The sequence below is a fragment of the Papio anubis genome, chromosome 1 (assembly GCF_008728515.1).
Source record: "Papio anubis isolate 15944 chromosome 1, Panubis1.0, whole genome shotgun sequence".
In the NCBI taxonomy this organism is placed as follows: Eukaryota; Metazoa; Chordata; class Mammalia; order Primates; family Cercopithecidae; genus Papio; species Papio anubis.
The window spans coordinates 92,812,112-92,832,599 of record NC_044976.1 but is presented as its reverse complement, the minus strand read 5'-3'; the positions used below and the strand labels follow the sequence as shown (position 1 = coordinate 92,832,599).

Here is a 20,488-nt window from a genome sequence, read left to right as displayed (position 1 = left end):
ATTTAAGTCTAGCAATGAAACTCATTGAAAGATCAGTCCTTTTTTGTGTATTTTTTGACTACCTTGCTTTTATAGTGAACTTTCATACATAATAGAGAGGAAAGTGTACAATTTAAAAAATAGTTTTTAAAAACCCCTCATATATTCGCCACCCAGCCTAAGAAATAGATGGTTATCAGTATATTAGAAGCCCCTGTACACACCTCCGTGGTAACATTGCCGTATCTCCCCCCAGAATAAACCATTATCCTGAAATGTTTTAAAAATATTCCCTAGCTATTTTAAATGTTTCTAGTACTTCTATCTGGTGAAGTTTTGCTCTCTTCTGAATGTTATACAAATTGAATTACACTATTGTGACTTCATGTATTTTTTTTAAGATCTATGTGAATGTAGGTAGTCATCTTTATTTTCACTGCTGTATATTCTGTGACTATAACTGTCATCTTTTGGATTGTTTGGTACTTAATTGCTATAATAAACAATGTGATTTTGCTATTTCTGTGCGTGCAACTACTTATTCTTGTTAATTTTTTACAAATGTGCTTTAAGATACTTTGATACAGATTATCTCATGGTCCCCAGAGAGAAACAGAGTAAGCATTTTGAATTCTCCATTAGTGGCTTCTAAGAGGGCGATTTGCCTAGGTTATACAGCTAGCAGTAGAAGAAGGTAGCAATTGAACTCATGAGATTCTACATCCAACATTCTTCCTTTACACCTCTACCAAAGACTGCTCCAGGCCCACTCTTTCTGGCAACGTTTCTTTCTTCTAGGATCTTAATAGATAGATTATAGGATTTAAGCCATCTCAGATTCCAAGGCCTTTTTCTTCTCTTACATATTGCAGAAGTTTTACTGATTTAGATAAATCTCTTATATTTAAAGTTAGAAGAATATTTTCACGCAGCACTGTGTTTATAGGATGATTATCACCTGCCACTTTGCTGCCTTCTTTAAAAGTAGCACTGTTCAAGGAACATTCTGGAAATGGGAGCCTAATATTGAACTGAATATTTGTAATTAGCTTTGTAACAACAAACTGGTTCTAGGTAGCTCCAGAAATTATGACCCAATCTAGAGCAAGCCCCATATTATTTAGGATCCCATAAAACTTCATGTGGTAAAGACAAAATTTTAGAAACCACATCGCCTGATAAATGGGTGAAAACCTGGGAATGCCTTGCCTGGGAAAAAGGAAAATTGGAGACCTGTCAGCTGTCTTCAAATACTGGAAGTGAAAAGGGATTAAAGTTAGAGTACTTGTTTTCTCCGTTTGGGAAAAAATATGACCAAGCCTGGGATTTATAGGGAGGCAGTTTTCTGTTCAGTAATGTAAGAAATGCATTTTACATTTAGAATAGTTATAAAATGGAGCAATACAACTTTGTGATTTATCAGTCATTGGGGGCACATTCAAAGTGAAAACTAGATAGCTACCTTTAAGCATATTGTGGAGAAGAATCCTTTGGTGAAGAGGATGTTCTTTAAAATCATTTGTAAAGGCTTTTCTAACTCTGAATTTGAAACTGTTAAGGCCTTGCGTTAAGGTGAATTCTTCCACTTAGATGTAGGCCTGTGGAGAGGGAGTAAATAAACCTCATTCCCAGTTGAGCTGCTTCCAAGCATGCTTTGATACATATGCAGTGTCCTTTGCTGACATAGCTTGTATACTGTGGTCTCAGCTCCCTGCCAGTATCACTGGGCTATTGTTCCTGGTTCCTAGTCTGCCGTCTTGCCAGTAACATAAATGTGATGTTACTGTTGGGTTGTTGTATTCAAAGATTTTTGTATCTTTTAGAAAGCTTTTGGTTTAATCGTATACATTTATAACTTAATTCAGCAAACATTTAACGACAATTTTACTGTTGTGCCAGCTACTCTGTCACATGTTAGGTATTAGACATGAATGGAAAATATCAGCTATACTTGTGAAGTTTACCATATCTAATACTTACCATCGGAAGTTGGCAGTAAAGTGTTATTGGACTACATGAGCCTCAGTTTTAAATTTGTTCAGGAAAGTCAGATTTGGTTAAATATCTTTTCATTTCCAGGAATGAGTATCAGAATTCCCTGTTACCCAGAGAATGAGAATAGAAGCAAATTTTTACATTGAAGCTAATAAAATAGTATGACTTTTGTTAATTCAAAAGTATTTTCATTTCCTATTTCAAAGATCCTACAATGAATGGTCAGGTAATTGTATCCACAATTTTCTTTTAGGAGACTTTCATCGAAAACTTCCACGAACACCATCCAGTGGAACTATGTCCTCTGCAGATGATCTAGATGAAAGAGAGCCATCTTCCCCTTCAGAAACTGGTATTGTATTTACCTGAATTAAGTCCCACTAAACCAGCTGAATCAGTAGCACTGCATGATATTAGAAAAATAGTATAATTTTAAAGAATCAATACTTTCTTGTGTATTAAACAAAAAAAATTCACCATGACTTAAATGTATCCCAACAATTATGTAGAAGTACGAGTTGATAATGTATTAATTAAATGTTACAAATACAAATATTAGAATAGGCAGCAAAACTACTGATGTAAAATGTATTGGCATGGTGCTAAAATAACAGGCTAGATATCATGTGTTTTAATAAACCTAATACTATGACTTAATGTTAAAAGGGTTGGGGTGCATAAAAAATTCTAAAAACCTCCTTCAAAAGAAACAATGCAAGAAACCAAGCAAGAAAACTAAGTAAGTGTACTTCTTGAGGATAAGGAAGTTGTGGATTTTGAAGGATAAAGTTAAATCAGTTACCTTAACAACTTGAATTAGAGGCGTATAAATTCGTTTTGTACGTTTAATGCCTACAGATACCTGGTTTGGCATCATTTCCTAAATTAATGGAATGTGTGACTTCCAGTATAGTATTAATATGTAACTAGCTGATATTAACTTTAATTTTATAGTAAATTAAGAAAGCTTTATCTGTAATGCAGATAATGCTCACACTCTAACCTCACACAGCTATTTTTCTTTGTTTATGGGGACTTTTTCTAATGCCTCCTATGACACCCTTCCCAGCTCTATGAAAGAACATGTTAATAATAGTGTAAATATGCTGATTCTGAAAACATTATGCCATGTTATTATTCATAGCAATGACTTGGTGACGACTTTTACTCATAGCTAAAATGCTTGATAAATGTGCCTTTTAAGAGATCTATAAATTGGACCTATAAATTGGATGCTAAGCAGCTATTTTGATATTACAGATTCAAACCTTTTTATAATATATGAACGATTACAGGGTTTAAAGATTATTCAAAATATGGTATCACATGGTATAATTTTTCTATCATTTTACAATTTTTATAAACTATTTCTCTCGCAAGGACCCAATTCCCTTGGAACATTTAAGAAAACATTGATGTCAAAGGCAGCTCTCACACACAAGTTTCGCAAATTGAGATCCCCCACGAAATGTAGGGATTGTGAAGGCATTGTAGTGTTCCAAGGTGTTGAATGTGAAGAGGTAAGATCTTTGTGGAATTGTGTTGGCCCTTTTATGCTTTTTGTTTTCTACTTTTTTGTTATTAATTTTACTTTTTAGGATCTTTTGCAAATATATGTTTAATTGTTCTGCAGTATGCCTTCTACAATTTTATGTTTTGTTTTGTTGTTAAATCTTTCAAATACCACAAGTAATACCGCTTAAACTCACTTTTGTTGTGTTACCCCTCACCTGCAGTTTGCCCAGTTGTGAATAGTTTTAAGGTTAACCAGTTTCAAACTATCATTTTCTTGTAGTGTCTCCTTGTTTGTCATCGAAAGTGTTTGGAAAATTTAGTCATTATTTGCGGTCATCAGAAACTTCCAGGAAAAATACAATTATTTGGAGCAGAATTCACACAAGTTGCAAAAAAGGAAGCAGATGGTATCCCTTTTATACTCAAAATATGTGCCTCAGAGATTGAAAATAGAGCTTTGTGTCTACAGGTACATTATAACTCTTAAAATTTTAAAAAGCATAAATGCCTGTGTAACCTAATGAAAAGGAGACTTTAAAAGAAAATAATGTTCAGGGGTTTTGTTTTGTTTTGTTTTGTTTCTGAGACAGGGTCTCACTCTGTTGCCCAGGCTGGAGTACAGTGGCATGATCACTGCTCACTGCAGCCTTGACCTCCCAGGCTCAAGCAACCCTCCCACTTCAGCCTCCTGAGTAACTGGGACCACAGGCACGTGCCACCATGCCTGGCTAATTTTAAAAAAAAATGTCTGTAGAGATGGGGTCTCCTTATGTTGCCCAGGCTGGTGGTCTTGAACTCTAGGCTCAAGTGATATTCCCGCCTCCGCCTCCCAGGCACCTGGCCAATGCACAATCTTTAATAACTAAATTTTTTCAGATTTCTACAGAAAATGTTACCTCATTTGGCCTTGAATAGTTTTTTCTAAAATACTAATAAAATTTGAAATAGAATGAAAAGATTGAAAATCAAATATATGTAGATTTAGCCATTTGCACTAAAGAATTTTGCAAAATTTTTTTCTTTTCTGTTGAAGGGAATTTATCGTGTGTGTGGAAACAAAATAAAGACTGAAAAACTGTGTCAAGCTTTGGAAAATGGAATGCACTTGGTAGACATTTCAGAATTTAGTTCACATGATATCTGTGACGTCTTGAAATTATACCTTCGGCAGGTAAAATTTTTACCCTTGAAACCCACCATTAAATTAAAAACAGCAAAAATCTGATTTGTATTTTGCTGATAACATTTGCTATACGTGTTTTTTCATTGGCATAGACGGTATGGGTGTCTTGCTGATTATTAGTGCATGGGTCAAAGAGTATATTAAATATATGTACAGTTTAAAGAAAAATAAAAACAAACTCATCTCCCATCACCCACCTTAAGAAAATAGAATATTACTGTACCTTATAAAAAACCCCCACGTTCCTCTTCCAAGTTACATCCGCCTAACTCCACCAAAGAGATCTTTAATAATCATAACTCTCTCTCTTTTCTTAATAGTTTTAATACATGTTATTTATTCCTAAACAATGTATTGTTAACCTTTGGAAAATTGACTTGAAAGCATAAATCTAGCTGTGTAAGGCAATCCCAGTATCCACACAGTTATATGAAGTAAATAAAACAGTGTCTGGATCGTAGGCTGGCTTTGCCTTCGTTGATATTTTAAAATAGCCATTGTGATAGGGTAGTGGTCAAGATCATGAATGTGTCCTGGGAACACGTAATTTACTACATTTGGACCATCTGAAAGGACTGTCCTGTAAGCTGGGTACTGCACATTCTAGCGGGAATATGGTCAGGGAGTAGGCTGCTCTCTCTTTTTTTTTTCTCACTGTTATACCTGTAGTTTGCAGGAGTAGGTCCAAAGACCTACTTGGTGGGACGAAATAAATGGCTTTGGTAGCATCAAGCAGCAGCTCATGGGGGGATTGCAAAAACTTAATCAGCACATTGTCATGAGACAAGTACAAAAAAAGATCTGAGCCAAGCTTAGCTGATACTCTCTGTCCTCGGGTGAAAATGAAGAGATAATGTCAGAGGGAATAGCGATGATAGTCCTCAACATATCAATCTCTGCAGTTCTGTTGCTCCCAGCTGGATCCTGTTAAAAAATTTTTTTTTAATTGACATGTAATAATTGTACACATTTATAGAGTACACAGTGATGTTTTGGTATATGTGATGCATAGTGATCAGCTCAGGGTAATTAGCCCAGCCGTCATCTCAAACATTTATCATTTCTCCATTTGAGGAACATTCAACACCCTCCTTTTAGTTATTTGAAAGTATGTAATATATTATTGTTAACTACAGTCATCTTACAGTGGTATAAAACACCAGAACTTACTCCTCCTTATCTAGCTATAATTTTGTACTGGATTTTTAAAAATATGGTAACTAGCTGCCATCCTGGGATATCTCTTCCACCTTCTCCTCATTTTTGAGGAAATGCCTGTCATGTCTTCCCTTTTTTTGTTGTTTTTGTTTTTGTTTTTGTTTTATTCTCCTGTTTTGGTCATGCCCATACTTGAGCAAGGTAGAATAGGAGTAAATATTTAAAACCTTATTTATCCACGAATATCTTTATATTCTACTCTCTTAAATGGAAATATCATGGTGTTGATAGTGTGGAAGGTTGTAATATTCTAGGCTGAAAATTATTTTTCTTCAGAAATTCAAAGGTGTTTTTTTGTTGTCTTCATCTAAAATCCTTCTCATTTCTAACTCCTTGTATGTGGCCTATGATTTTGTCTCTGAAAGTTTGTAGAATCTTCTTTTTTTCCCTTTATCCTAAAATTGTATAAGTATGTGTTTCGATGTGGGTATATTTTATCCACTATTCAGGGCCCTCCATGAGCACTGCCAATCCTGGTTAGTCCTTTAGTTTTTGGAACTTATCATTTTGCTGCTCATTTCTTCCCCTCTATTTTCTCTTTGCTTTCCATCTGGAACTCTTATTTGGATACTTGACAACCTGGACAGGTTCTCAAGTTCCCTTATCTTTTCTCTATCATTCATTTCTTTTTTTGTTTTCTTAACAACACTTTCTAAGAGATTTCCTCAGCTTTATCTTTCTTCCTTGCTGTGAACTATTTCATTCCTGGTATCATGTTTCAATTTTCCAAAACTGTGGTTTTTGTTCTTTTTGCAACTTTCTTCCTTTTTTAATGACTGCAGTATCTGAGGATATTTATAGTTTGTTTTTTTTTTTTTTTTATAGTTTAATCCTTTTTTTTTTAAAGGATTCTTTTCTTGGCTTATTCTCTAGCCTTGCCCAATAGAAATATAATGTGAGCCACATATTACAATATTAAATTTTCTAGTAGCCACATAAACAGGTGAAATTAGTTTAATATTTTACTTAAACTGAAAATACCATTTGAACATTTAATCAGTATTTTTAAATTATTAATGAAATAATTTTACCTTTTTTTGTTACTGAGTCTTTAAAATCTGCTATGTTTTGTTCATTTAAAGTACATTTCAGTTTAGACCAGCCACATTTCCAGTGCTCAGTAGCCGTATGTGCCTTGTGGCCACCATGTTAACAGCACAGTCCTAGACCTTTACGTTTTTTTTTTTTTTTTCCCTACTCATTTTGATTTCTGTCTCCGTGGTTGTCTGCTTAAAATGAAAGAGTTGAAAATTGAATCTCTTTCGAAGCTCCTGAACACATGAAGTCTTTGAAGACTTTGAGCTTTATTGTAGGGTGATGTAGGCGGACTGTTTGGGAAACACTTGATGCCTCTATCGCTATAGGTTTCTGTTTATGGGGGAGTCTGATACCCCAGAGAAGAGTCTTTTCTTGCCTAGAGTGTGGTGCCAGTCCTGTAAGAGCCAAGCAGGCTAAGAAGGTCTCAGGATCTCTATGTTTAGAACGGCATGTGTAGCCACTAAATCCCCATTTTCAGATAGTTGCCCATCTGTCCTTTGTGTTTGACATTGCCCATCCAGAGACTCTTTGTTTTATACTGCCTGGAGAAGAAATCTTGAGACTTCTCGGAAAGAGGCTGCTCAGAAGAGTCAAGTGGCAACAGGGATCTACAGATCTTAGCCATCTCAGATAGCCCACGCTCCAGCAGTTTCAGAAGACCTACTGCTGACAGTCCCTGAGTCTCCTTAGGATTCTGTCAGTCATGTTGGTTCACAGTTTGAGATTTCAGCTTTCTCAGAGCTGCTAAGTCAGTACTTGTTCATTTGCTCTTCAACTCTTCAGCTTATGAAGTCATGCTTTCGTCTCCTCTCCTATTCTCGCACTCCTGTGGGCTTACTGTATTTTAGTGGGATTGCAGGGAAAGAAATTGGGTATAATTGTTGAATCTACCATGTTAGCCCAGGAAACTACTGGCGTATCTTTAATCACATTTTACAGGACTCTTAGCTGAAAAATGGAGGCCAAGTAGCGTTGAATGACTATAAATCTTGTAATGAATTGTCCTTTATCTCTTCTAGCCAGGCAAGGAGAGGAAATGAATAGGGTCCAATACTATCAGCTCTCATTCTGTCTCAGGAATATTATGTGATGGAGACTTTCTTGTGAGAAAGCATGTTCCATTCTTAAAACAATGTTAGAGAGTAGCCTTAATGCTACTCATTTACTGTGTAGGAAATCTGCAGCTCCAAGAGGTGTTAAGTGACTTCCTTCAGATCCCAGAGTAGTGTGGGTAGAAATTGATTTCAAGGCTGCCCCTCTCTAGGACCAGCAGAGGAAACCAGAGAAAGGGGCACCTACCTCACCACTGATAAAATAGAACATCAGGTAGTAGTTAGACGTACCCTGTGTTTCATCACAGAGCAAGTGGAAACATTGAAATTCGGTATGACACCGGGCAGATCAAAATGGCATGCCCTTTGTTAGTTTGAGAAGGTACTTTTTCTTTTGACCTATTTATGACAATTCAAGGTGTGTTAAAAAATTAGATAAATAAAATGTTGACAATGTTTTCTTGCTGTTTCTCTCATATCAAGAAAATTCAGTTTATTTGCCTTTTTAATTAATTTGACTTATTTTATGCATTATCCTGGGTTTTATTTCAATAAAACAGTTGAAGATCATACTAACTTTGGGGGAGTCATGAATGTAATTGGTATAGAATATATATCAGACTTGTAAAATTCCATCATGCAGCTTTAGGTTTAGTTTTACTGATTATCAGTTAAGTCATTTTTAATACAGATACAATTTATGATGATGATTCTAGGTTTACTTTATAGACCACATCTGTAGCAAACATTTACATTACTAAATGTGGATTGACTTTAAATCTTCTTAATGTAAAGGGACATCCTAAATCGTTCTGAAACTGTTAGTAATAGTTGATTATTAACAGAAAAAAAGAGTACTCACCCCAATGTAATTTTATTTCTTTAGCTCCCAGAACCATTTATTTTATTTCGATTGTACAAGGAATTTATAGACCTTGCAAAAGAGATCCAACATGTAAATGAAGAGCAAGAGACAAAAAAGGATAGTCTTGAAGACAAAAAATGGCCAAATATGTGTATAGAAATAAACCGAATTCTTCTAAAAATCAAAGACCTTCTAAGACAATTGCCAGCATCAAATTTTAACAGTCTTCATTTCCTTATAGTACATCTAAAGCGGTAAGAATTTTATATAACTAGAACATTCATTAATGGGCAATTTATTTTGTTTTGTTTTGTTTTTAATTGTGATAAAATCCAAATCCACATAACAAAATTTACTTTCTTAGCCATTCTTTTTTTTTGGGGGGGGGAAGACAGGGTCTTGCTCTGTCGCCCAGGCTGGAGTGCAGTGGCAAGATCTTGGCTCACTGCAACCTCCGCCTCCTGGGTTCAAGCGATTCTTCTGCCTCAGCCTCCCGAGTAGCTGGGAATACAGGTGCACGCCACCATGCCCAGCTAATTTTTGTATTTTTAGTAGAGGCAGGGTTTCAACATAACTGGCCAGGCTGGTCTCAAACTCCTGACCTCATGATCTGCCCACCTCAGTCTCCCAAAGTGCTGGGATTACAGGTGTGAGCCATCATACCTGGCACTTCTTAGCCATTCTTAAGTGTTAAGTGTGTTCATATTGTTGCAGTGTTACTTTTAAAATGAACATTTCATCTCCAATCTGTGCAAGGGAAGGGGAGACATTGAAGATATATGTACTTGCAGCCAACATGGTTCCCTCAGATGCCTCCTGTGTGCCAGGCTCTGGCTGGCTAAACAAGGATGAAAACACAGGGCTTCAGCCATCTGTTGGTCTCATCAGCTGCAGGGACAGATCTGCAGACAAGCAGAGTACAGCATCATTGTTATAACAGCTATGTACAGCATGCAGAGGAAGATTGTGTGGTCAGGGCATAAATCAGAGGAGATAGCCCTTGAATCAGACTTACAGAACCAAGTAGTGTCTTGGTGGGCAAAATGACACAGAAGAGCATTCCAGGCACAAAGTCACAGACATGGAGACACAAGAGCACATTGTGCATCTGAGAAATACAAGTGAATTGGTTAGGCTGCAATACAGCAAGCAGTAGCAGAAACTGAGCCAGCTAGAGGCCTGATAAAGTTTTGCGTGCCTGGTAGGTGCACTGACCATCTTGCTTCGGTACGCACTAAAGAATTTTGAGCTAGGGATTTGACAGGCTCAGATTCGCCTTTTAGATATTTTGGCAGCAATATGGAAACTAGGTTGAAGAGGAGGCCTTTATTACAATTCAGATCTCCTTGAATAATCATAGAAATAAAAGGTGGTAAGAGCTTCAAGTGAGGCCAGAGGAGTGGGGATGGTGTTGGAACTGAGATCTTCAGAAGGGAGAATCATCTAGACTTGAAGACTGGAGATGGGTAGTGAGAGAACTGACAGTGTTGTTTAGGTTCCCAGTATAAGGACTTGGGAGGATATACCATATACTGAGATGGGAGCAGTTTTTAGGGGTATTTTTTCTTTCTGCTGGTAAAACTGTAGTACTTCCTTCTACTTGAAATTTATTTCAATACTGTGAAACTGTGAAACTCTATTTGGCATGTGGTCAATATTTTAATCAAATAAATATAACCTTTTCCTAGACTTTTTCCCCCTAGTATTCTTATGCAGCTCATTTTTCCTCCACCCTCTCTATTCCATAGTAAACTACAGTCAAGGAACTCTAATAGGCAAATCTTATGCAACTTTATGTGTTCTACTTTGCAGGGTAGTAGATCATGCAGAAGAAAACAAGATGAACTCCAAAAACTTGGGGGTGATATTTGGACCAAGTCTCATCAGGCCAAGGCCCACAACTGCTCCTATCACCATCTCCTCCCTTGCCGAGTATTCAAACCAAGCACGCTTGGTGGAGTTCCTCATTACTCACTCACAGAAGATCTTCGATGGGGCCCTACAGCCGCAAGATGTCATGTGTAGCACAGGTGTTTTTTCACCTCAGGTTGATCAAGGCTGTTTTCCAAAGCCTCTGTTATCACCAGAAGAAAGAGACCCTGAACGTTCCATGAAGTCACTATTTTTTCCTTCAAAGGAAGTGAGTTTGACCTTTATGGAATTATATTAGAACTTTGTAATGTTTATGTTAATAAGTTAAAAATCTTTGAACTCTTTATTTTGAGGTTGTATTTTACTTCTTCCATTTTAAAAATTATCTTCCATCAACAGGATATCCATACTTCAGAGAGTGAAAGCAAAATTTTTGAACGAGCTACATCATTTGAGGAGTCAGAACGCAAGCAAAATGCATTAGAAAAATGGGATGCATGTCTCAGTGGTGAGTAGCCATGTTAAAAAAAAAAAGTTTGCTGACTTAAAACTGCCGGTAGAACCATGATTAAAGTCAAGGTGAGGGGTGATGAGGGAAGCCAGAGAATGAAGCTTTATTAGTTAACAAATCTTGACTAGCCATTGAGAAAGTTGCCTTTTAGTGTACCTTGCATTTAAATGAATGTCATTCTTCATAAAAGTCTTTCTTGTAATAAGGACATCTTAGAGGTCATAATGTTTTTTGTGTTCCTTCTGAATTTTGTTTTCGTTTCTGCAGTTTGCCATCAGCTAAAATCAAGGTAGAAATGTGTTGAGCAATGTGATATTCATTAGTATCTTCTGGTTTCATAATTCAGTGCATTGAACTAACTGTTCATATGGAGTCAAACTAGACTCTTAAAAAAATTTAGAGTCCTCCTTTTTTTTTGACATGCTTTTTACCTGTGGCCTACATTTAACCCATTGAACACAGAGATGTGTATGTATTTTTTATTTCCTTGACTACAGTCATTTTATTCACTTATTTTCTCTTTATAATATTAGTTGCTGTCATTGCTAGTTGTTAAGCTGGTGAAAAAGCTTCCATTTATATTGTCATTTCTACATTGTTATAGCTAAATTCCAAGTTTTTACATTGCAGCCATATATGTTAAATTTAATGTGTAATCAAGTATCAGTGAGCATAGGGTCTAAAAAGGAAAGGAGTGACGGACATGGTGGCTCACACCTGTAATCCCAACACTTTGGGAGGCCAAGGCGGGCGGATCACCTGAGGTCAGGAGTTTGAGACCAGCTTGGCCAACATGGTGAAACCCCATCCCTACTAAAAATACAAAAAATAGCCAGGCATGGTGACGGGCACCTGTAATCCCAGCTACTCAGGAGGCTGAAGCAGGAGAATCACTTGAACCCTAGAGGCAGAGGTTGCAGTGAGCTGAGAATGTGACAAGTGAAATTCCGTCTCAAAAAAAAAAAAAGAAAGGAACTAACATTTACCAGGTACCTGCCTGTTCTGTGCTAAGCACTGTGCTTATTTGTTTGATTCTATTTGATCATCATAATAGTTCTGTGCTATAAAGAGCATTATCCTCATTCAGCCCATAACCAACCATCTGAAAGAGACTAAGTAATGCCAAAGATTGTGCTCCTAATACATTTGAACCCAGTTCTGATTGCTAAACCTAACCTTTTTCACTATCCCATGAAGCTCTTAGGAACAGTAATGATAATAAATGTCACTTTCCAGTGTTTATTACATACAACATAATTTTAAGCACTTTTCCTAGTAGATCATTTAGATCACACAGCAACATAGATACACATAGGAGTCTTTTTTCACAGATGAAGACACATAGCCACTGGCAGTGGCTAGACAGTGATTGCCTAGCCCAGTGCAGAAGTGGCAGGCAGGGCTGAGCCAGGACCCAGGCAACTGTGCTTCAGAGTCTGTACTCTTCTCCATTATGCTCTAAGTTTTTCCCTCAGAAATTTAAGAATATACATTGGTGCTTACAGTCCAATTGCAAGGAATCAGGTCCCTTAGAATGCTCTATAAATGTGTGGAGGACCCGGGAAAGCAAATCAAAAGAGCCTTGGCCCGGGTGTGGTGGCTCACACCTATAATTCCAACACTTTGGGAGGTCGGAGTGTGCGGATCTTGAAGTCAGGAGTTCAGGACCAGCCTGGCCAACATGGTGAAACGCTGTCTCTATTAAAAATACAAAAATTATCTATACATGGTGGCAGGCACCTGTAATCTCAGCTACTCAGGAGGGTGAGGCAAGAGAATCACCTGAACCCAGGAGGCGGAGGTTGCAGTGAACCAAGATAATGCCACTGTACTCCAGCCTGGGTGACAGAGTGAGACTCTGTCTCAAAAAACAAAAGCGAAACAAAACAAAAAAAAGAGCCTTGGAACCCAGGGAAGAGAGGCCAGCAGTCCCAGGTGTAGAAGAAGGTCAGATGAGATGACAACCAAAAAGTTACTCTGGTGGGTACCTGTCTGCAAACCACTGCCTAAAAGATGTGGGTGAAGGACTGGGTGGCAGGGACAGGATTGCATGCTCTGCTTGGGGCCGGCTGCAGCTCAAAGTCAGGATGGCGTTGAGGCACGGAGTTGGTGGATGTGTTTCGGCAGTGAACAGAAAAGCAGGAGAATGGAGGGCTGGAACATTCCTGGAATTGGAATTTTTTAGGATAGATGCAGGAACTGAGGCTTTTAAGTGAGAAAACATGGACCATGGGTTCAGACTGTAGAAGAAAGAAAATCTGGGAGCAGATGGGGAAAATGGCATTTTTTAACTTAAAAGCTTCATTTGACAGAATGGATGTTATGCTTTATTAGTTAATCAGATAAGGAGAGCATCTAAGTAATCTAATATGATATGTTCTCACTGGGTTGAGTGTAACTGAAAAGCAGATTGAGTGAGTTGGCAAAATCCTTGGGATTCAGGGCACAGTTACATCTGGTTGGTGTGTAAATTAGTGCCACTTTTCTGAGGTTAATTTTCCCATGTCTACCTGTTGACATTGTGATAGTCTTTTGACCCAGAAAGTACTTGTTCATGCACAGCACTTAAAAGGAAGTTACTCAGCAAGTGTTTTTTGGTATTTTGTAGCGGTTCATATTGATTTAAATGAGTAAAAAATTTGAACTTTTAAATTCAATATACACTTTTAATACTGTGCAAATGTTTAACTCCTCTGCATAGATAACTGAGAATATTACTTTAGAAAAAATATGTAAGACTTGTATTGTCTTGATACAGTGTTCATCTCTAACTCATTCAGACTCTCTTATTAACCATGTGCCATGAAGTTAAATAGATTGCTTTCATTTTCAGACAAAGCACAGTTGCTTCTAGACCAGGAGGTTGAATCAGCATCCCAAAAGACAGAAGATGGTAAAACCCCTAAGCCACTTTCTCTGAAATCTGATAGGTCATCAACAAACTGTGTGGAGAGGCATACTCCAAGGACCAAGATTAGACCTGTAAGTTTGCCTATAGATAGACTACTTCTCGCAAGCCCTCCTAAGGAGAGAAATGGTAGAAATATGGGAAATGTAAATTTAGACAAGTTTTGCAAGAATCCTGCCTTTGAAGGAGTTAATAGAAGAGACACTGCTACTACTGTTTGTTCCAAATTTAATGGCTTTGACCAGCAAACTCTACAAAAAATTCAGGACAAACAGTATGAACAAAACAGCCTAACTGCCAAGACTACAGTGATCATGCCCAGTGCACTCCAGGAAAAAGGAGTGACAACAAGCCTCCAGATTAGTGGGGACCATTCTGTCAATGCCACTCAGCCCAGTAAGCCATACACAGAGCCAGTCAGGTCAGTGAGAGAGGCGTCTGAGAGACGGTCTTCGGATTCCTACCCTCTCGCTCCTGTCAGAGCACCCAGAACACTGCAGCCTCAACATTGGACAACATTTTATAAACCACATGCTCCTGCCATCAGTATCAGGGGGAATGAGGAGAAGCCAGCTTCACCCTCAGCAGCAGTGCCTCCTGGCACAGCTCACGATCCCCAGGGTCTCATGGTGAAGTCAAGGCCGGACCCAGACAAAGCATCAGCTTGTCCTGGGCAGGCAACTGGTCAACCTAAAGAAGACTCTGAGGAGCTTGGCTTGCCTGATGTGAATCCAACATGTCAGAGACCAAGGCTAAAACGAATGCAACAGTTTGAAGACCTCGAAGATGAAATTCCACAATTTGTGTAGGGTTGTCAAATTTCAGGGGTTTTTTGTTGTTGTTATTGTTGTTGTGTTATTTTGTGGTATTGTGCTTATTTTGTGAAAGAGTGTTTTGACAGGGCCCCTTTTGTATAGGACTGCCAGATCATGGGTTTTGCCTTTTGTTGTTGTATCGTATTATCCTCTGTTGGTAATACTGAATGGTAGAATGTTTTGATAGGGTCACATTTGTGCCTCACTGGAATTATCTTTAAATTCTGTATTTTTGAAGTTGTGAATAAGATAGGTGGATTCATATTTTTTAAAGTTCAGTTGACTTTCCCCACCAAATGGTCCATTTGAATGCATCCCTAATATATGATAATAGTTCTCAACTAATAGGTGCAATTTGGGAAAATCAGGTTTATTTTTTGGAGTGAAACTATTATAAGTGCTTATTTATAAAAGGAATGTTTCTGAATGCAAGTGCCTAAAAAGATTTTGTTGGTATGAATATGTTTTTTCACATAACTTTATACTGCATCTTTTACATTTGTGCTTTTTTAAGATACATATGTAAGCTCTTATTTTTCAATTGGCAATTCACTTAATTTTTAAATGTTTACATAATGGCCAGAAGGCTTGCAAATCTGTATTTAATTGCATTTTAATTAATTGCCAGTTTTTACATGTGATAGTCAATTACATTGTATAAAGAAAATGCACTTAAACCTGTTTCTAAATTATATAGTTCAGTTATGTTGTATTTGGCATTAGATGGTTTTAATACATTTGATAGTTTTTTCACCCCTTGGCTTTATTTTATATAAACTTTTGTTATTCAGCAGTTCTGAACTTTTTGGTATTTTATAAATGGTCCAAAAAATGCGTGTTTCAGAAGTTTTTAAATTCAGTGCATTTCCTCTTGATTTGTCTGGGCTAAAACCATTCCTTTTGTATGAAATGTTTTGACTTATGAATCATTTTATGTACTTGTTCTACCTGGATTGTCAACCATTGAAAGTGTATATTCCATCCAAATCAAGCTAAAATTTATTTAAGTTGATTCTGAGAGTACAGGTCAGTAAGCCTCATTATTTGGAATTTGAGAGAAAGTATAGGTGATTGGATCTGTTTCATTTATAAAATGTCCAGTTTTTAGGACTAGTACATTCCTGTTATTTTCTGGGTTTTATCATTTTGTCTAAAATAGGATATAAAAGGGACAAAAAATAAGTAGACTGTTTTTGTATGTGTGAATTATATTTCTACTAAATGTTTTTGTATGACTGTTATACTTGATAATATATATATATATCAACTTGTTAAATTATCTCAAGTTCTCGTGGCTTCTTTTCAATTGTTGCCTATTACAGTATGAGAGTTTAAGGTTATTAACCATTGGCTTAGAAGTCAATACCTGGGATCATACATCCCTTGACTACAATGTGGAATGAGTTTTATGGAAACTTGTTTTATAGTTCTATGTGATGTGAAGGTCTAGGGAGCAATAACCAGCCCTTTTTTTTCCTGAAGCCTTGTTTTTAGTCCTCATTGTACAAAATATAAAAGAATCATATTGCTGTGAATACCTAAAAAGAAAATTAGAGCCAATGTGTATTGAGCCTTCTCTGTGTGCCAGGAACTTTGCCAAGTTGCTACATGGATTATTTTATTTCAAGTCCAGAGCAACCTGTAATGGGTGGGTAATCATGTTATTTTTTCTGTGTTACAGGTAAGGAAACTAAGGCTTAGTTAAATGACTTGCTTCTGTGTTCCACAGGTGGAGTCAAATCTCAAACATAGGGCGGTCAGATTTTGATGGTTAGTGCTCTTAATGACTATGATTACTAAATGATATCTGGTAGTTTTTAACAATAGAAAATGCAACTTTAAAAATTTTTTATTGTGGTAAAATACACGTAACATTTACCATTTTTAAGTATATTGTTTGAACCATTTTTCAGCATATAGTTCAGTGGCATTAAGTATATTCTCATTGTTTTGCAACCATGAGCACCTATTCATCTCCAGAACATTATCATCATCCTATACTAAAACTTAGAAAATGTACTTTTAAACTTCTTCAGTTTTCTTTTAATATATGGAGACAACCCAAAGGTTATATCCTGTAATAAACTCACTTCTCTGTTTTCCCTCACAGCTCAAAAATAAGAATTTCACTTTTGGGTCCTTTCTGCCTTTAGGGTTCCCTGGCACTTTGTCCAGCTTAGAGCCTTAAGCCTCTAGATGCTTTCTAGTTTCCTGGGGCTCTGAGGCAAGTATCTCTTGAGAAGAGGTTGCTATTTCTAGAGTGTCCACAGTGTGCAGTGTGTTGTGCTAGCTAATAATGTGGTGGAAATCATTTATCCAGAAGTTGTTTTATGCCACATGGAAAGATATGTGAGCAAAGGGAAGGGGCAACAGCGGGAGCCCTGTTAGTGCTGCCAGAACACCAGGAAGCCTTGTGGGAGGTGTATTGTCCAAGGTTCTGAGAAGTCATTTCTGAAGGGTTAATCATAACTTCCCTAGCCAAGTTTTACCTACAGAGAACTTAATTCGAATTTATGAATACAGTATGTTAAATTACTTTTAGTGTACCTTAGGCAGTGTATTTGTTTTGATACAGAGACAAAGACTATATGATCCCTGAGACTTGTGGCCTAGTGAACTCATAAGCAGATAGAATTGTACGTCTGTTATTTGGGTGATTTAAAGATGGTACTATGGCTACACTATTCCTAGCTATTGTTATGTTACTTACAGTATTTATACAACTGGAAACACCTCTTTAAATGCCAACCATTGTATATTGTTAAATAACTTACAGTCTATGGAATTCTGTGGGTTTTTCTTTCCTACAGGTAGGAAATTATGGTGATGTGTTGATATGATTATATATGTAGACTATTCAGTTAACATCTAGGAGTTAGCAAAGTTGCTACATTCACAATCAGTATGTAAGTCAGTTGTATTCCTGGATATCAACAACTAACAGAAATGAAAGTTTTTAGAAAGATCTCTTGAATATCATTAAAAAATACAAAATACCTAAGAATAAGTCTCACAAAAGATGTACAAGATCTTCATGGAGAAAATGTTAGACCATGTCAGGAAGCATTTAAGGAGATCTTAAATAAATGTAGCACTCCATAATGTACACAAATTAGAAGCTTCAGTCATGTAGAGATGTTAATTTACATTTGTAGATTCAATGTAATCCCAGCCAAAATATTTTTTTGCATTATTACCTCTATCTAATGTGTATTTCCTTAAGACAAGGGCATTCCTACATAACCATAGTACCACCATCAAACTTAGGATATTGACATTGACATCATAATGATATCTCATCCATAGGCCACATTCAATCTGCTGATTCTGATTGCCTCCGTAATGTTCCTGTGTTCCAGCATCCCAATCCAGGACCACATAGTGCTTTTAGTTGTCCTATCTCTTGTTTCATTCAGTCTGCAACAGCTTTTCAGACTTGTCTTTGACCTTGACACTTGAGGAGTATTGACCAGTTTGTAGAAAGTTCCTCAGTTTTGGTTTATCATTAGTTAAGACTCATAAGATTTAGGATAGACATTTTTGTCCAGTACTACAGAAATGATGCTGTATACTCAAATGTGTCATGCCAGGATGCACACAATGTCAATTTGTCTTATACCTGATGCTATTAATTTTAGTCACCTGGTTCAGATAGTATATACCAGGTTTCTCCATTGTAAAATTAGAATTAGGAAGTACTTTGTGAGGAGATTCTTAAAGATTGTAAATGTCCTGTTTCTCATCGAATTGTCACAGACTAGTTTGAGTCTATTGACAATTCTTGACTGAACCAGTTACTATGTTGACTGTCAAATGGTGAGTCCATGGCTTCTGCCTTGGTTGGCATCCTACTACTGTATTAAGTGTCCTCACACTCAGCCAATCTACTCTGCATACATAAAATAAGCATGCAGTTCAGAAAAGAGATTAAACAACTAATAGATTAAACTTCTGAGTTACAAGCTTTATTTGAGTTAATCTTCAGCCTTAATTAACAAAAAACTGTACATGACATGAAAACATGTCTCAGGTTTCTGGATACAGTTCATGCCCATTCGTTACAGGATGTTGTAAGTTGTCCTTTTATAGTGTTGACAGGATTGGAAACGAGATGAACAGTGACCATTACTAATGAGGCATTGCTCATTGATAAGTGAATACAGCACTGAAATTTAAAAATCAGGCCGGGTGTAGTGGTTCACGCCTGTAATCCCAGCACTTTGGGAGGCCAATGTGGGTGGATCACGAGGTCAGGAGTTCGAGACCAGCCTGACCAACATGGTGAAAGCCCGTCTCTACTAAAAGTACAAAAATTAGCCGGGCGTAGTGGTTTGTGCCTGTAATCCCAGCTACTCAGGAGGCTGAGGCAGAAGAATTGCTTGAACTTGGGAGGCGGAGGTTGCAGTGAGCCGAGATCACGCCACTGCACTCCAGCCTGGGTGACAGGCTGAGTGAGACTCCATCTCAAAAAAAAAAAAAAAAATTAAAAATCAGGATGACTATAACACAGCCTGACTATAAGAATGGCAAAATCTTATTTACAGTTGTAGACACAGACCTGATATACAATAGTTGCCATCTGCCAAATTCTCTGTAGATCATTTTATACGAAAAATTTGCTTTTAGAGATCTGCTAGCAAAATCAGAAATTTTCTGTATCAATTATTTTAATCAAAGTTGTAAGAGTTCATCTAGTAATTGCCAAAAAAAATCACTGGAATAACACAGGAGACTAGGACGGGGAACCAAGGTCTACGTATTCTCCATCTCCAAGTATAGATACATAAGTCTCATGATTAAGATTCAATGAGTTTTAAATGACTTTTTTTGTTTTAAAACTGGATCATAAATGCAGCAGTGTGTATATATACATGTATCATTTAAAGAATGATTATAAAATGAATTCCCATTTGCCCCTAACACCCTTATCAGGATGTTAGGGAACCACCAGAATGCCCTTTCCTGATCACATGCCTGTCTCTTCTCACAGCAGGTGTAACCACTATCTTGAGTTTTATGTTAATCTTTCCTTGGCTTTAAAACAAACAAAGCTACCTGTACAATTGTAACTATACTTTATTTTTCCTTTTTTAAAACACTAAAGTATTTTACTGGGTATTTATCCTGCAATGTATTATTATTCCCACTGTTGATGGGCATTTAGGTCGCTTTCAGGTTTTCTTCCTGCTATGAACAATGTTACATTGAAAACTTAATCTACTTTTCCCTTCATTCACTTTTTTTGTTTGTTTTTTGTTTTTTGTTCTTGACACATAGTCTTGCTGTGTCACCCAGGCTGGAGTGCAGTAGCGCGATCTCGGCTCACTGCAACCTCTGCCTTCCTGGTCCAAGCGATTCTCTTGCCTCAGCCTCCCGAGTACCTGGGATTACAGGTGCACGCCACCACACCCATTAATTTTTGCATTTTTAGTAGAGACAAGGTTTCACCATGTTGGCCAGGTTGGTCTCAAACTACTCACTTTGAGTGGTCCACCTGCCTCGGCCTCCCAAAGTGTTGGGATTACAGGTGTGAGTCA

At 37.2% G+C, this 20,488-nt stretch overlaps 1 protein-coding gene across 5 annotated transcripts in view; it reads left to right on the top strand.

Moving 5' to 3' along the window:
• The window catches only part of ARHGAP29 (Rho GTPase activating protein 29), a 64,775-nt gene extending 48,343 nt beyond the window's left edge, over positions 1–16,432 (top strand). For all 5 annotated transcript variants that reach the window (XM_021921007.2, XM_021921013.2, XM_017944870.3 and 2 more), the window contains 8 exons: positions 2,228–2,326; positions 3,355–3,494; positions 3,770–3,958; positions 4,523–4,660; positions 8,867–9,099; positions 10,658–10,985; positions 11,117–11,225; positions 14,062–16,432. In XM_021921007.2, coding sequence (XP_021776699.1) covers positions 2,228–2,326; positions 3,355–3,494; positions 3,770–3,958; positions 4,523–4,660; positions 8,867–9,099; positions 10,658–10,985; positions 11,117–11,225; positions 14,062–14,945 — 2,120 coding nt within the window. In that variant the 3' untranslated portion in view covers positions 14,946–16,432. The remainder of the gene's footprint in view (positions 1–2,227; positions 2,327–3,354; positions 3,495–3,769; positions 3,959–4,522; positions 4,661–8,866; positions 9,100–10,657; positions 10,986–11,116; positions 11,226–14,061) is intronic.
• The last annotated feature ends 4,056 nt before the right edge of the window (positions 16,433–20,488 follow it).